General features: G+C 41.7%; 1 protein-coding gene across 2 annotated transcripts; it reads left to right on the top strand.

Annotated features, from left to right (window-relative positions):
* The first annotated feature begins 687 nt into the window (after nt 1-687).
* Nucleotides 688-9,145, top strand: E2F6 (E2F transcription factor 6). 2 transcript variants are annotated; one of them, XM_088536230.1, is made up of 7 exons: nt 688-812; nt 4,035-4,083; nt 5,385-5,595; nt 5,952-6,111; nt 6,664-6,777; nt 7,359-7,506; nt 8,753-9,145. In XM_088536230.1, exons 1-7 carry the CDS (start codon nt 756-758, stop codon nt 8,755-8,757), a joined length of 744 nt encoding a protein of 247 aa, XP_088392356.1. In that variant the 5' UTR covers nt 688-755; the 3' UTR covers nt 8,758-9,145. The 2 variants fall into 2 exon arrangements, with proteins under 2 accessions (XP_088392356.1, XP_088392355.1); XM_088536229.1 differs by having other exon boundaries at nt 5,385-5,601.
* The last annotated feature ends 7,832 nt before the right edge of the window (nt 9,146-16,977 follow it).

The raw sequence follows: 16,977 nt of genomic DNA, 5'->3' as shown, positions 1-16,977 counted from the left end.
GACATTGAGGTGCTGGCGCGTGTCCAAAGAAGGACAACGAAGCTGGTGAAGGGGCTGGAGCACAGACCTTATGAGGAGCAGTTGAGGGAGCCAGAGTTACTTAGTCTGGAGAAGAGGGAGCTCTGGGGAGACCACATTGCTCTCCACAACTGCCTGAAAGGAGGTTCTTCTCCAGAATTACTGCCGATAGGACAAGAGGAAATGGCCTCAAGTTGCACCAGGGGAGGTTCAGGTTAGACATCAGGAAGAATGTCTACACAGGAAGAGCAGTCAAGCATTGGAACAGGCTGCCCAGGGAAGTGGTGGAGTCACCGTCCCCGGCAGCGTTCAGGAAACGTGTAGATGAGGCGCTGAGGGGCGTGCTTTAACAGGCATGTGCTGAAGGGCTTATGGCCGGACTCGATGATCCCGAAGGTCTTTCCCAACCATACGGGCTCCCCATCCCGCTGCACAGACACGGCCCCCCCAGCTCCGCTCCGCTCCAGCGGCCGCCGCGCGGGGCGGGAAAGGCGGCGCGGGCGGGGCCGGCGCGGGGGCTCCTGGGTAGGGGAAGGGCCGCCGGCCGCCCCGTTGTGGGGGGCAGCCTTGTCGGTGCCGCCGCCGCGACGCTCGGCGCCCCCGGGCCGTGTGCGCGGGAGGCGGGTGGCGATGGCGGCGCCTCCCTCCGCCGTGGCGCGGCCGCCGCGACGCTGAGCGCCCCCGCGCACCCCCGGGCGCCGGGAGGGAGGCGGAGGAGGAGGAGGGGCCGGTCAAACATGGCCGCCCCCGCCAAGTGGGAGCACCTGAGGCCGCTGCAGCCGGACACGCTGCGCGTGAGTGCGGGGCGCGCGGGGACGGGGAGGGCGGGCAGGGGGTCCCTGCCGCGCAGCGGGGGCGCCGGGCGCTGCCGGAGCCGTTCGAGGGTGTTGGAGAAACCAGCTGCGGGCTGGGGTGCCGTTTTGCCCTCCCCGAGCATCCGTGGGGACCAAGCAATCCACTTCTGTGCATTCCCCGGCGGTGCTTTTAGTGATGTTATGAAATAGCTAATTAAAATTTGGCTTCCTTTTAATTCTGTGCGTGGTTTTATTAACTTCATCTACTGGGCTAAATGTGTCTTGGTAGCATCGTGTTTGTGCTGTGCAAAGGTTTCTATTTTTCCTTCAGTAGTTTTAAATTTCAGACTGCTGGAGTGGGCTTTTTTTCAAGAGAAAGGGCACAGTAACCGACCCACAGGGCCAGCCAGAGGTGCTGCTGTCCGGAGTCATTCTCTTATGGACCAGGAGATCAGGAATGTGGCATCTCCAGCTGCAGGGGCCATCGGGTGGTGGTGCTCAAGATGCTGAGGCAGCGAGGGAGGCGAGTAGCAGGGCATGGATGCTGGACTTGAGGAATGCAGATGCCAGGAACTGGTAGCTGTTACTTTTTTAGGTGTTTTTTGGCACGTTGTAGTACAGAGGACCCCAAGAGCTGGGACATCTGGTGAGGGCACCTTCATTCCAGCACAGAGATGTTGCATTCAGGGATGTTCCTTTGGGATACGCAGCTAAACAAGCAGATGTGTAGAGGCACTGTGGGCAGGGGGAAGTTGAGGGGAGTTCTGTGGGAGATGGAGGTAAAGGTGGACTGCAAAGGAGAGATAAAAACATCGTCTGGATATGTGGATATGATGTGGGGAAAGCTGTAGCTCATTTAGTGCTAAAACTGGCAAGGGATGTCAAGGCTGACAAAGAATAAGTAACTGCTGCCTTAGCAGTGAAAGAATAAACAGGGAAATGTGGATCTGCTGTTGAATGTGGCAAGCAAGTTAGGAGCAGCAGACCCAGAGGAGTTTGAAGCACTCGGCCTTTTTGTCTGGGTCTTGAGAAGCAAGGTCCTCTAGGTTCTTGCATCTAAAGATGGGGCTCAAGGAAGAGAAGAGCTACTAGTATGAATAAAGTATCAATTTATCGAGAAATTTCTATCCATACAAACGTAATGGGAACCAACAGGTGTCTCTAGAGGGATCTGGGAGAATTGGCTGATATAATTGTGAGGCTGGCCTCTATCATTTTCAAGAGGTTATGGAGATCAGGTCCAGGTAGGTTAACCACGCTTCAGTCTTTGGAAAACTATGGAGCAAGTTCTCATGGAAGGCATTTCTGGGAGAAGGAGACACAAAGGAGAAGGAGGAGCCTGGAAACAGCCAGCATGACTTCTTGCTTGGCCAAATGGATTGTCATCTTTGATGAAAGAATTAGATCTGTAGGCACAAAATATTGAATATCATCTACTTAAGCAGGACTCTGGACATAGTGCCCTGCAGCATCCTTGTCTTCAAGATGTGATGTTACAGATAGTCAACTACTAGATGTATGAAAAACTGGCTGGATCATCAGGCTCATAAATAGTGCTAGTGGTTTCTGTTTCACTTGGGAGCAAGTTACAAGTGGAGTTTCTCAGGGTTCTAGCATCTCTCTTATGGTGATCTGGAGGAGGACATGGGTCCAGAAGATGTTAATAAACTTGAGTGCTGCCAGCAGAGATCCTCCAGAAGTGGTGTGGAGATTAGAGCACGTAAGCTGTGAGGGAGATGGGTTGTTAAGCCATAGCACTGCCCCAGTACTTACTAGGAGGCTGCTGATGGAGCCAAACATTTAACAGCAGGATGAGGAAGGTAGAAAACAGGTATGAATTGAAATAACAGAGGTGAGAGAGGTTCCAAATTGGACGACAAGTTGACCATGAGGCAGCAGTGTGCCCTTGTGGCCAAGAAGGCCAATGGGATCCTTGGGTGCATTAAGAAGAGCGTCTCCAGCAGGTCGAGGGAGGTGATCCTGCCCCTCTACTCAGCCCTGGTGAGGCCGCATCTGGAGTATTGTGTCCAGTTCTGGGCTCCACAGTACAAGAGGGATGTGGAGCTGCTGGAGAGAGTCCAGCGCAGGGCCACAAGGATGATCAGGGGCCTGGAACATCTGCCCTATGAGGAGAGGCTGAGGGAGCTGGGCCTGTTCAGCCTGGAGAAGAGAAGGCTGAGAGGGGTTTTAATCAGTGTCTATAAGTACCTCAAGGGAGGCAGTGAGGAGGATGGTGCTGGCCTCTTTTTCCCTGGTGGCCACTAACAGAACTAGAGGTAATGGCCACAAACTGAAGCACCAAAAGTTCCACAGGAACTTAAGGAAAAATTTTTTAACAGTGAGGGTGACAGAGCACTGGAACAGGCTGCCCAGAGAGGTTGTGGAGTCTCCTTCTCTGGAGATCTTCAAAACCCACTTGGACACAATCCTGTGCCACGTGCTATAGGGGACCCTGCATGTGCAGGGGGGTTGGACTAGATGACCTCTAGAGGTCCCTTCCAACCTTAAGCATTCTATGATAAGGAGAAACTTTTCACTATAAGGACAGACAAGCAATGAAAGAAGGTACCCAGAGAGATACAGCCTCTTATTGAAGCTTAGAGGCTTTCAGTATCCAAAGCCCTGAGTAAGCTGGTCCGATAAAGATCTTCCCTCTTTGAACAGAGGGCTAGAATAGAGACCTCCTGAGGACTCTTGCAACTGGAATGAGTCTTATGAATTTGAAACTATTCCTTTTACATGAGTTGAGTAAGGGTAAAGGAAGGGAATAGTTGGGATGGTCATGCCAGTTTCCACGCTCTGCTAGTCTGAAAGTCTAGTACAAAATAACTGTGGTTCTGTGTAATCTGCGTGTCTTGTTTATGTGAGCAACAGCTCCTCACAGGGAATGTCTGAAACTGGTGTTTACAGAGTTTATACGCATACTGCTTTTTGTTGGGACAATTCCCAAACAATTAGGGAGTTTTTGGTGGCATTTCCTGTTTTCCAAGGCAGAGGAAGATGTGTTGAGATTAAAGCTTGAAAATCTTAACAGGAATTGATAAGCGAGTATTTCTTCTTTCCAGTAGGTTTCCTTTACAGCGGTACTGGCCGAGTTATCAGTGATGTGATCCCCGTAGCATCTATAGCTGAGATGGGGGGCGGGAGGGGGGGGAGGTTTCACCTGAAAAAGTTTCATGTAAATGAAATCCTGTAACATCAGTTGTCCTTTTAATTCTGCAGCCACCAGTAATCAACCTGAATGTGGAAGATGAGGTACGGTTTGTAAGAAGTAAGTTCTTCATTCCGTATGTAAAGATTATCCTTAAAGTATATGTATTTCTTTACAACGTCAAGTATCTGCTGTAAACCAGTGCTGTGTATCTAGTAAAGACGGAAGAAGTTTGCACACACTGTGAAATAACACAAGATAATGCAACACATCCTTAGTTTTTCTCTTTCTTCTCTGTGCCGTAGTTATACCTCAGCCTTCTGTAACCAAAGTGAACTTAAGGGGAAAATGAGTTAAGAGAACATCATGTGGGAAAAGTCTGTATTTCAATTGGCTTTAACAAATGTAAATACGAGCTTAAGTGAATTTTTTGTCTGTCTCTTTTTCTCACTAGCTACATTTTCTTACAATAAGAGTCCAAACTGATTAGTGACTTGTTGAATCTGTTAATTCATGCTAAACTGTCTACACAAGCTTGCAGTCATGCAACAGATAGGATATTCCATGAATAAAAGTGCATGTTTTGTTTATCCTGGTAAAAATATTGAAGAATATGAAGAAGAATGTGCTTCACAGGGGAATTTCCTTACGTGTGTGCGCACCTTAGTGGTGCAGTCTTATTTCCTATCCAATCAAAGGGTGTCACTGTCAGGTTTGTTCTGCACGAGTAGATGCAGGAGGGTTTGTAAGAACTGGGTTTGACAGTCTTTCACTGACTGCTTGAATACTGGATAAGCATCAAGACTTTTTGATGCTTTAAAACAAAGGCATATGTATATATATGTATATAACACTCTAAAACCAACCAAACTGTTTATTAGTAACTCTTCTGCTGTTTCTGTGAATATGCTGATTGCTCACGCCAAGATGAAAATAGTCCCTAAAGCTAGGCTAACTCTTGAACTGTGAAATTATTTGGGAGATGGCTGGTTGAGAGTGCTGAGGCCAAAAGGATAGGAAGAAGCATTTTAACAATCTAACCAAGCTAGTATTAGAGTTCCAGTTCCCAGGCAGGGCCCTGGCACTACCTAATACACTAACTTAGAGCTGAGCTAAGTTTTTACTAGTATTCACTTAGTAGTTTGAGCCTACATAGCCCAGTGAATATATGGTTATATAACTATTGATATGCTTATTAGCATGAAATTTGAAAGCATGAAGCTGCATGATTGCTTTTAGGCACATGATTTTTGGTTTGCAGTAATTGTATCTGTATTGTATCAACAGACTTTATATGATGCTGTCTCAGTGTTGTAATTAGTGCCAGTGTTTCAGAACTTTTGTCTTCACTGACCTTGTTTTAAGAACCACTTAATGTTGTTGCAGTAGTTTACACTGAATGTTGTATCAAACCTTTACAGAGACACTGAAAGTCACAAAGCCTCGATTTGATGCGTCCTTGGTTTATTTGACCCGAAAATTCATGGATCTTGTCAAAACAGCTCCGGATGGTGTCCTTGATTTAAATGAGGTAGCCACAACTCTTGGAGTACGAAAACGAAGAGTATATGACATCACCAATGTGTTGGATGGAATCCACTTAATTCAGAAAAGATCTAAGAACCTTATCCAGTGGGTGTGAGTTGGCTTTGAAACTTCTAGTTTTTGAAACAATGAAAAACAGCAGTGCTAAGTAATATTTATAGTCTGAATCTTGGAGTATTTTAAGCATATTTAATTACTCATGATAAATGAAACTATCCTAAGGAGGTTTCAGACATGAAACTAATAATTTGAGCCTTTAGACTGTCTGAATTGCATACTATATTAATGAATATCAAGTGGGGGGGCAAAACAACAATGAAATGTATTTCAGCTGAGTAAAACATGCCAGAATTCCTTGTTGGTTCCTATTAATACATTTTCTGTATTCAATAAACATGCTCTTATTTATACAAACATACTAGACAACTTTGATATTCTTTTAGAGGTTCTGATCTTGATCAAGTTTTTGGAGGGGCACCAGAACAACAAAAACTGAGAGATGAACTTTCTGACCTGTCAGCCATGGAAGAAGCTCTGGATGAATTAATCAAGGATTGTGCTCATCAGTTGTTTGAACTAACAGATGATAAAGAAAATGCAAAATATCCTTTCAACTCTTACATCACATTATCTAGCACATGACTTGGGTTATTAGTACTCAAGTACCTAGTAATAGCTGCTACCACAGACGGGCAATAACACTTGGTTATGTGCATAGTCATGTGCTCTCCTTTTGCAGAATCAGAGGCAGTTCAGCCCATTTCTAGGTGAGTGCTACTGGAATGACCTTTCAATTGCAGAAACTTGAGGTAGAGTGGGAGGAACTGAAGTTGGGCTGTTTTCCTACTTCCACGAAAAGGAAAGCAGAGTATCTTAGTGGCAGAGAGAGTAAATAAGAGGATTATATTGAGATAAGTTGTTAGAAAGAGTAATGAGGGTGAGAGAGACAGAATGTTTCAATCTTACAAGTTTTTTTTTCCCTTAAATACAAAGAAGGGCTCTTTTCCTGTCAGCTACTACCTAATATTACAAAAGCAACCCTAGCTGAACTATTTACTGCTTTTCTTAAGTGATTTTCTTCAGTGATACTTAATATCATACTCTACGCCTGCCCACTGACAAATCGCTTCACAGAATCCTTGACCAATGTATACACTAGCTTATGTGACGTACCAAGATATCCATAGTATTCAGGCATTTCAAGAACAGATTGTTATTGCAATCAAAGCTCCAGAAGAAACAAAATTGGAAGTACCAGCTCCTAAAGAAGTAAGTTTTATACATTTCTCAAGGAACAAAAGTACCAGAATCCGATCTTGCAACAGCAGTTTTGCAATTGCCTTCATTTTCCTTGTCCTGTATAGCAGATATTGGTACCTCCATTTTCTTGTGTTGCAGCTATAGGCAATAACTATAGCAGTCTGCACAATTTTGGTTTATCAACGTTATTAAACAATAAGCATGTCTGAGCTTTCGTTATTTGGTTTTGCTAGAGATAATGGAGCAGCTTTAGTGTTGCCTATTTCCAGGATCAGAATATGTTTGATAATCAAACTACCAGAATGCTGTTAACCTTTGCATACTAAAAGGGATATACTAACCAAAAGAAGATAAAAGAAGCATAATTTGTTAATGTTCTAACAGTAAATAAGTATTTTCCTATTGCTTAATGAATAGACAATTATTGTCATATAATACTAAAGCAGGATACGCACAGTAGCCAAATCAACAAGTTTTGACACTGTAGTAGACTACGTCAAAATGGACTTTCTGTGCTGGTGTGGACTGTTGAAAAATAACTAATTTGTAAGATTTATTATTTTGTTTATATGCAAGTCCTTGTCTTATAGGATAGCATAGAAGTGCATATAAAGAGCACAAAAGGACCTATTGATGTGTATTTATGTGAAGTGGAACAAGATAAGCGAGGTGCCAAAGCTTTTGAAGATACAGATACTGTGACGTCTGAAATTAAGTCATCAGTACCTCCCGATGAAGGTAACATCTTCTATTTACAGATTTTTTTTTTTTTTAACTGGACAAGTGTAATTTTCCAGGTATGGTTTAAGTGGTTTTAGCTGTGTGGGAGTAGAGGAGGTGCCTGAAATGGAAGTTTATGGTGTTGTGTTACCTCCCAAGAGCGGAGCCCAGCAGTGCAGCTAAAGACGAGCTGCTGCAAGAGCTGAGATTCTGCCTCAGATAAGAGGCTGCGCTGCTCTCACTCCCCAACTGCCCTGCCTAACACAGGGCAGGCGTAAGGGGAGACAGTGTTTTAAGCTCCTGAAACACAGTTAGCTGTAACTGTCTCCCAGAGCCCCGGTGTTGCAGGATATTACTTCTTAAAAATAAGTGTGACAGGAATTATAGTAGCTCAGAACACAAAAGTTGATTTATTTTTTTTTATCTTCTTTTTAGTAATGCACCTTAATAGATGATAGGAGGAGATGGCTTTTTGATTATTTTTATTAAGTCTTACATTGCTCTTAAAACAACTTTTTGCTGTTTTAATTCATTGGCATTATAAACATTTTTTTCCCCTCGCCTTTCTTAACCAAAATAAATCATAAGAGAAATGACTCTTAACATTCTTAGGGTGATTCTTTGCAAAACGCTTATGAGGTATAGTTCAGAATGAGAAAATGTGACCAGCAGAGAATTTAATATTTGCAACAACTAGCTTGAAAATGTATATTATCTAAGTAAAAATAGCAAGTATTATTTTTTACTTTAAAGATAGTTTTGTGGAATGCAAAACATTAATATTATAGTTTGGAGTAAGTAGATTTGCTTCAGCATTGTGGCATAGCCCAAGGAAAGCAGTTGAAAATGGTCTTTTGAGATTGACTGCTCCAGCTTCTGTGGAATTCCTGTTTTTTTTTTGTTTTTTTTTTGTTTTTTGGTTTTTTTTTGTTTTTTTTTTTAAGTATTGGTCATACTCTTACTGAGGCCTAAAGTTTATTCATCTTAGAAGAGAATTATATCATGGCTGATAAGCACTGTGTGATGTGCAAACCTGAGCTCTTTGAATGGTATATTTAGCAGTATATTAACAGAATGAACAATGCATTCAGACTTTCCCTGTGTGCTTTCTCTCAGTGCGCAGGTCTTAGAAGGAAATGTGCTTTATGAAATGGTTCTAGATATTCTATATTAAAAGCGGGTACAGTGCACACATCAATGTGGTGCTTACTCAGAAACACTTCCTGAAGACAGTAATCTTTTCCTTTTTCCATTTCTCTTTCAGAGTGAGATCTCCAAAAGCAAGCTGTGAGATGTAAGAGATGAATTACAACTTAAAATCTAATGCAGATTGTAAATATCTGTGTTATAGAGCCTTTTCAAAACTGCTTGGAACTGCAAACTTACTGACCTGAAATGCTGCAAAATGTTTTAAATTTAAAACAGCAGTGGGTTGGTTGAGAGTTTTCACAAGCCTGCTTATCTTCCTAAATTAAAGGAAGACAGTTCCTAGAGTTGCTTTTAGGAGTTTTGTTTTCATATTTGCATGTGATCTACAGTGCTTTGGGAAAACGGCCCTTTTAGCTTATGAAATAACTTTAAATTGATGGAAAACACAGGCAAGAAATAACTTGTAAAAATGAAGATCCAAAAACTATTCCTGAACGATCCACAATCCTTGTAAGAATGTACATAATAAAGAAATGCACTTTTCAGTTCCAAAGCGTGCTGCTGTTACACTTGTATTTGATATTTCTGTTTACCAAGGAACCAGTATATTGGAAGTGTTCACTGTAAGGAACAAAATGTAAATATAATGAAAGTTTTGCCTTACACTGTATAGGTGCTGTTTGCATCCAGCTCTGCAGGAACTGCGATATCAACATGAAGTTAAATAAGTGAGCTTTTCTGTATATATCGATACCAAGTTTAGGTAGTTGTTGATGTAGATTTATGGAGATTATTTGCATTTCTGCCTTTGTACAGCAAATAAAATAAGCTTATAAAAATGGTCAGCCTAACAGTACTTAAACTTCATTTTGGGACTTGTCTTTAAACTGTTGTAATGCACTGGATAACTACAAACAGTAAAACTGATAAGTTTTTTTTTTTTTTTTTTAATCTGATAAACATGGTGCTGGCAGATAGCTTTTAGATCCGCATCTTGTGATGCCACAGTGCTCTAGCAGTTGTCAGAAAAGAAAAGTACTTATCACTAAATACTTAAATTGGTCACTTATTGTCTAAAATATAGGGATAGCATAGCCTGAAACTTTGTGGCTTCTCCTTGCAAAAATGACAAATACTGAAATATTTCATAACTACATTAAACTTCTCTGCTCATCTGTCTTCTGTACCTGTGCAATGAAGCTTTAAAATGTTGAGCCTGGCTGTGCTTAGTGAATTAACTATTACCATACAGCTGACAGAGCCTCGTGTCAGCTTTAGAACATGCATTTTCATAGTGTCCTCTGTGTGATGGAAAACGAGGAGAAAAAGAAAAATACCCTCAGGACACAAACTCTTGGTTTTCCAGAGAGGAGAGTATCGGCATCTACCCATCTTTCTGTAGCTGTTAACATCTACTCATAGATGATCACGTTAAAGCCAACACCACCCTCCCTGCCCATCACATTTAACCAGCATCTCTACAGCTCTTTTAGGCAGACACTGTAAAATTAGTTGTTTTATACTCTATTCGTGAAGTGGAACAGTTGCCTTAAGAGCTTAAATTCACCTTCCTAAAGATTCAGAGTCAATCCATTTATCTGCTAAGTTTGTTAGTTGTTAAGCGTTATGGGAAGACTAAACCTTGTGTTGTAAAGTAATACTGACTTTATGTTCTAAAGACTGGGAGAAGCCGTAATATGGCAGTTACACTTGAGCAATTTTCTTAAATGCCCTAAATGGTTTTAATAGTGCATGTTCAGTAGAACAAGTGGGCTTCTGAAGCCACTGAATATTCGTAGTGTGACTCACGGGTGATAATGGAAAGCCTTGAAGTTCTGCACAGGCTCCCCAAGTTAGCTGGCTCGCTGGCAAGGTTCATTGGGACTGTGGGAAAAGCTGGTGAGTGATCCTGAGCTCAAACACATGGTACAACCTCACTTAAAGTGGATCTGATAAGATCTTACTCCACGAATTTGTATAATGGTTGATTTTTTTTTTCCTTAAGGGTTACTTAAGCTATTTTTGTTGAGTCTTAAGCTATTATTTGTGTGTGTAAGCCCTTCCCTCAGGTATTTGAGGACTCTGCCTGCAATAAATTAAAAAGCTCTAATGACTTATCACTTTTTTTTTTTTTTGTCTTTCCTTCAGTAAGAATGGCTGAGCATCTATTTTCCATTAACTGGTGGTAACACCAGTCAGGATCTGTAATTATAAAATACCCTGTTTTTCCTGACTCTGTGGTTGGAGCAGACTCCACCACTTGCAGTGTGTCTGAACAGCAGTTCGGACCTCATTTGGAAGGGCAAGTTACTCCTTGGCATTTTCAAATGTGGATAAAGGTCTTAAAATAATGATTTGTAGAAGAGATGGAGTTGTTTAAAATTACTTTCCATGAAGTATTTTAAGCAAAAGCTTTCCTTTTCATTCGCATGCATCTTTTGAAGAGCCTCGTGCATAGGCCTAATTCACTACTCGGATTTCGGGAGTCACTTGGAAGTGCGGGCGCTTGCTGGGAAGTTGGGTAGTCCCCAGCAGACGGAGTTTATTGCAAGCTCCAAACAGCTTCATCTTCCGTAATCTCGGTACATGGGCTGCTCCTGGGGCAGTGCTGAAACCCGCTAAGCGGCTGTGGTGTTTTCCCAGGGCAGATCTGTGCGTTTTGGCTCCTCTTCTGCTGTGCTAATACTAATTTGTGTAAGGTATGTTGAGACTAAAATGATGTAAGTTATACTTAACTGTGTATTATTTTGCATAAATCTATATGGGTGTTCTTACACACTGATACACTGATGGATGTGATAGGCATTTCTAAAAAATATGGTATATGTTTGGAAGGAAATCTTATCTTGATGCTTAGAGAAAAAGATGTTTATTCTCTTCATGTACCTGCTGCTGTCATATGTGATCCCTTTTCCTCCTTTCATCCTATGGAAGTCTGATAAGGGACTATTGTAAAGGCCTGTGACTGTGCTGTCCAAATACCCTATACGTGTATTCAGATGTGTAGTAGCTTCTCACATGATTATCCATGATGGGGAGCATGTTTGTATCATCCCTGGATTAAGGGACAGGGCTCTAGAAGACAAATAATCGCTAAATCCTAGAAGTTGAAAGAGCAATCCCAAAAGATAAGCCCTCAAAACCTCATTAGTCTTTTACTGGCTCTTCTTAGGCCTCTAATATTTCACAGAATCACTGGATGGTTGAGGTTGGAAGGGACCTCTAGGGATCATCTAGTCCAACCCCCCTGCTCCAGCAGGGACACCTAGAGCACGTGGCACAGGGTGGCATCCAGGTGGGTTTGGAAGATCTCCAGAGAAGGAGACTCCACAGCCTCTCTGGGCAGCCTGTGCCAGGGCTCTGTCACCCTCAGAGGAACGAAGTTCTTCCTCACATGGAGGTGGAACTTCCTGTGTTTCAACTTGTACCCATTACCCCTTGTCCTGTCATTGGCCACCACTGAGAAAAGCTTGACCCCATCTTCCCTAGCATCCCTATTTCCTAGCATCCTTCTTAAAAAGGAAATCTGCGTACTTGAAACGAAAGCTTTAGGAAACTAAAAAATCTCTGCAAGAAGCTATTCAAATTGCTGGAATAATTTTTCTTTCTCTATAGAGTCTAATGCAGATCCTGTACAGAAATTTTTAGATAATGTGATATTCTTTTGCAGACAGGCAAGCAATTTTGGTTGTATGGCTGTCATTTGCTAAGGAATTCTTCTTTCAACAGTAGCTGTGAAAATGGCACAAGCAGGTTAGAGCAGTAGTTGTTGCTTCTTTCACTTGCAGCCGAAGTGAATATCATGAACAATTAAACATTAAAGTTTTTCTTGTGAACTAGAAAATGTCAGCTATAAAATTTAAGCAGGCTGGTAAGGGAACTTTATATATATGTATATATGTGTGTATATATAATTGTATATACATATATATATAAAAATTACAAGGCATGCAAATTCTTAAGAAGTTTGACTCCTAAAACTAGGAGTACGCACAAACAATGGCCTTAGAAGAGCTCATTTCTAAATGTGAAAATATAAGTTATCCGTCAAAAGAAAAGTTCAAAGTCCAGTATAAGCATTTTCAGAGTTTATGGGGATAATAAAGTTTTAAGGGGGTTATAAATCAGTGATGTGTTCAAAGCTTTAATCACAAGTTAAGATCAAAATAGCTGCAAACTCAAGGAGTAAGGCAAGGTCAAGAGGCCCCGTGTTTATTATTCAGCTCATTAGCAGTAAAGGTTGAGGCTAGATGCTGACTTCTCTGAAGATCAAGATTTCTGACTTAGCATAACCAGAATAATTGCGAGACAGCTGGGATCTGAACAGAAGAATTCCGGATCTGGCAACATCAGCAAAAGCAGGATTTGCCTTCATTACTTGCAGCAGTGCCTCTTTGCAGGCAGTTAACTGCTTGCATTGCCTTCACAAGCACACAACGAGGAGGTCCCTTATGAAATGTAACATACCTAACAGTGCTGATACATACAGGAAAAGCCATAAAGTTTTAATTTGGCACCTGGAACTAAGAAAAGTATTAATGTGACTTTGGAAAGGCAGGCACGTGGTAGAGGTCACCGATGCTGTCACTGATAGAATGGATCTTTCCACAAACTACCACGAATCCTCCCTCTGAAGGGAGGCAACTACTAGGGGCAGAAATCCCCATGGTGCTGCAGAAAGATTCAATTCTAACAGTACAGTAAGGTGTGCAAGACACTCAGAAAGGCAGGAAGCTAGCAGAGCTGATGCTTTTTTATGTCCTTATGCAGCTGAAAGTAAAAAAAAAAACACCTGTGAAACGACACAAAATGATCCTCCCCTGGGGGAATATTCACGAGGGAAACGCAGAGATTCATCTCAAGAACTGCTGCTTCAGTTCTTGCTGGCATCAGAGGATTTAAAGTAAAATACATCAGAATCATTAGTGCACCTGTTCTACAATAATTTCTATGTGTCCCTGTACCTTCAATGTCTCTTTTGAGGTCACATACATCTTAATTGCAGATTCTTTTCCTCAGAGTACTAAGAAAGGGAATAAATACAAATATCAGTTCTTTAATTGCCTAATCTGACTCATAAGTTGGCAGTTTCTCAATGTGTTTATCTGTGGTTTTGATTTGTTTGTAAAGTGTCAAAGGCATCGACTGCACTAGGTAGATGAAGAGCACAAATGGAAAATATGGATTACTGAGTATTTACTGTGTACTTCTTTCTTTCTTCCAATCTGAAAGGCTTCAGACTGTAGGAGAAATTTACCGTAGATTTAATCTCAGGAATCATAGCTTTTGTTCAAAAGGCATTACATTTGTGAAATTAAAGTGATCACTTAACAGAGTCTTCAAAGTAAATATCTTTCATATTAAAATATCTTCTATTCCTAATCTGTAAAATTCTGCTCCTTTATTCATGGAGAAACTAGACAGTGGTATCTGTTACAGTCTGGATTGGAGGAGCTGGGAGGCTGTCCAGATGCTCTCTGCAAGCTGTGTACACATATATGTATGCACACATATATACATACATATATATATATATATATATGAAAAAATCTGGCCCAGAAGTGGAAACAAGACAACAGTAACTGTTGATATAGATGTTCCCGGACAACTTTTCGTGTATCTATGCTCCCTCTGCTGGCTTTACACCAGCTTTTAACAGACTCTTGTTAAATTGGCAAGTGGGAGCTATTGCTGTGGGTAAGGATGGAAGCCTGCAAAGCTATGGATCATGTTTTGGAGAAAAAAATGATGCAACTTTACAAAGAAACTGCCGACACACACCACCAAAGCATCTAAAAATTAGCACCTTTGACATAGACATTGCTCAGGCTACCTAAGAGCTTCTGATCAGCTCTGAGCTACAGAACTATGGTTATCAGAAAAGGAAGAATTGGGTGTTTCATTTCCATATAGAGAAAATCTCTGTGGTGGGTCCTCTAGGAACGCCTCTGCTTACACCTAAAGCTGTATACCCGGCCTGAAGGTCTCCAGGGGGAAGACTGACCTCATCTCCTTTGCCAATGGCTTTGCAGTATATTGAGGGAATCATAAAGTAGCGGTAATGCAAACAAAAACAAACAAAATAATAATTTCTAGGCTGCCCAGGTAACACCTGCATTATGGATGAATGACCTGCTGATTTTAAGCAATTTTAATCTGCTGATTTAAACCCTACAACAACAAGAAGTAAAAAGCAGGTATTTGTGTAAGTTTTTACTACTTTTCTTTTTACGAGTTTTGCTATTCCTTGCTGCCCATAATGATCAGAAAGTCTGCAGAAATTGCTAATGATCATAACTAGTGTTTTCAGAGCTAGACAGCTTTAGGCACTCACAAATTGCTTTTGCTTATTTTACACACAGAGTCTTTTTCTTTTTTATTTATTTTTGTACCTTATCATTCCTGTATCCTATGATTCTTGATATATATTTAACATCTGATTAATTTTCATTTCATCATTAACATCATTTTCAACAATAACATTTTTTTCTCTCTAGGTAATATAATTTGACATTTAAGTAGGCTTAGAGATATCCATAGCCCTTTTCCGCGTATTCTGCAGTGATGAGACAAGAGCTGGGATGACTTTGTCCTTTTGGCAGAGTGGTTTACATGACACAAACCCTGTAACCCACAGATAGCTTGAACTGCTGCACAGGTTCAAGGAGAATTTTAGCGATCAGGCAAACAGAGAGAAAAGTAATTCCTTGACGTCTTGAAATGGATGTTTTTTGTCACCTTCCCAGGGGGATATTATGTAGGTCTTATGCAAAAATATAATGTCCAAATTATTTCTTGCCATTCTTTTTTTTTTTTCTGAATCTGCTATATGTAAATTTGTGCCTGTTACGGCTTAGAAACATAGGGATTCCACTTGTGATTAGATTTCTGCTCTCTCATCATTTCTGATGGTGCGAAGTAGCTGATGTATGTGGGAAAATAACCAGCAATCTCCCAAGGAGATGTTTGCCAGGAGAAATCTCTTTCTAAAAATAACTATAAAAATTATGCCATCAACAACAGTTGGCTTCTGTTGTTCACATGCAAAGACAAAATTAAATCAATCTCTGCATATGGATACCTAAGACTACGTATACACCAGATGATAGAGCAGATAACACGGGGTGCTGAGGGCCACTAGAGGGCTACCTAAAGCAAAATTTCTGCAACTTTTCAACACACCAAATTATCACTTTGAAATTTCTTGCCAACTGCAAATGACACCATTAAAAATCATTTCCTACAGTCTTCTCTAATCCAGATAATATTTTTTTTCCCTATTTTATTTTATTTTATTTTGCTTCCTACTATTTTACATGTGCCATGGTATAATCTATTTATACCACCACCAAGTCAAGCGGTACATTCAGTGACAGGAGCGCTTCTCTCCTAAGCTAGTTGACTGGAAAAGGCCGCAGGGCTCATGCTGAGGAGCCTCCCCTCCCACAGGCCCGGCTGTGAGAAATGGCCAAACGAAGGGGGCTGAAAACATGGTCAAGCTGAAGAAATAAGCATTAGTTGTGAGTGATATAATAGGCCTTATGTGCCCCAGTAAATGAGTCCAATTTAGGAACTCTAATTCATTACTGTGGCTGGGGGGATGGGACAAATTTTTACACTTAAAAAAGATTAAAACATCTTTCAGTTTAGGTGCGAAAGAAGCAGCATAGATTTTTAAAATGGTAATAGAGTCGGGTGACTTGTTTATTTTTTTTAATGGTTAATTCCCCAGCAAATGTGGTTTCAGTCATCTCTAAAATATTTGCTTCAAATCTGCTGAATAGTTTTGGCTGGGAGAGAAGAAATATATTAAAAAAAAAAAAAAAGGAGAGGGTGAAGTCTGGAGGAGGAAAGTCCCTCGTTACCCAACAGCTCAAGGCCCCAGCGCTGAGGGAGGCGGCAGGGACCGTGTGTGGGGGCAGCTCTGAGGCGGGTACCCCGGGCCCGGCCTGTGGCGCAGGCGGCCGCGGCTGCGCGCACTTCCCAGCTCTTCCCAGAGTCATTCCCAGGCCCCTCCTCGCTGCCCCCATGAACTTGGGGCCTATTCGTGGAACAGCTCCAGCGCGAGGAAGAATTTCCCCTTGTTCCCACTGCAGGAATCCTTAACACTCAGTGTTGGGAGCAGCTTTCTAAGAAGCAGAGTGGCTCGAATTCCCTTGCACGTTAGCAGGATTTTTCAGGTCTGAAGCAAGCAGGAGGCAAGGGATCACTATGCTCCTCTCAAAGCATCCGGAGCAAATGCGCTGCCTTGGGCCAAGCAGAACACTTCATGGTCTGTGAAGGGAAATGCTACCAGGTTATTTTCCTTAGGCATGAAAAACAGCCACTTTGGTTCCATCC

This window comes from Tinamus guttatus, unplaced genomic scaffold (genome assembly GCF_059628265.1).
Source record: "Tinamus guttatus ecotype Peru unplaced genomic scaffold, ASM5962826v1 Tinamus_guttatus_pri_ptg000653l, whole genome shotgun sequence".
In the NCBI taxonomy this organism is placed as follows: Eukaryota; Metazoa; Chordata; class Aves; order Tinamiformes; family Tinamidae; genus Tinamus; species Tinamus guttatus.
Note: the sequence above shows the minus strand (reverse complement) of the source record. Positions and strands in the feature narration are given on the sequence as shown.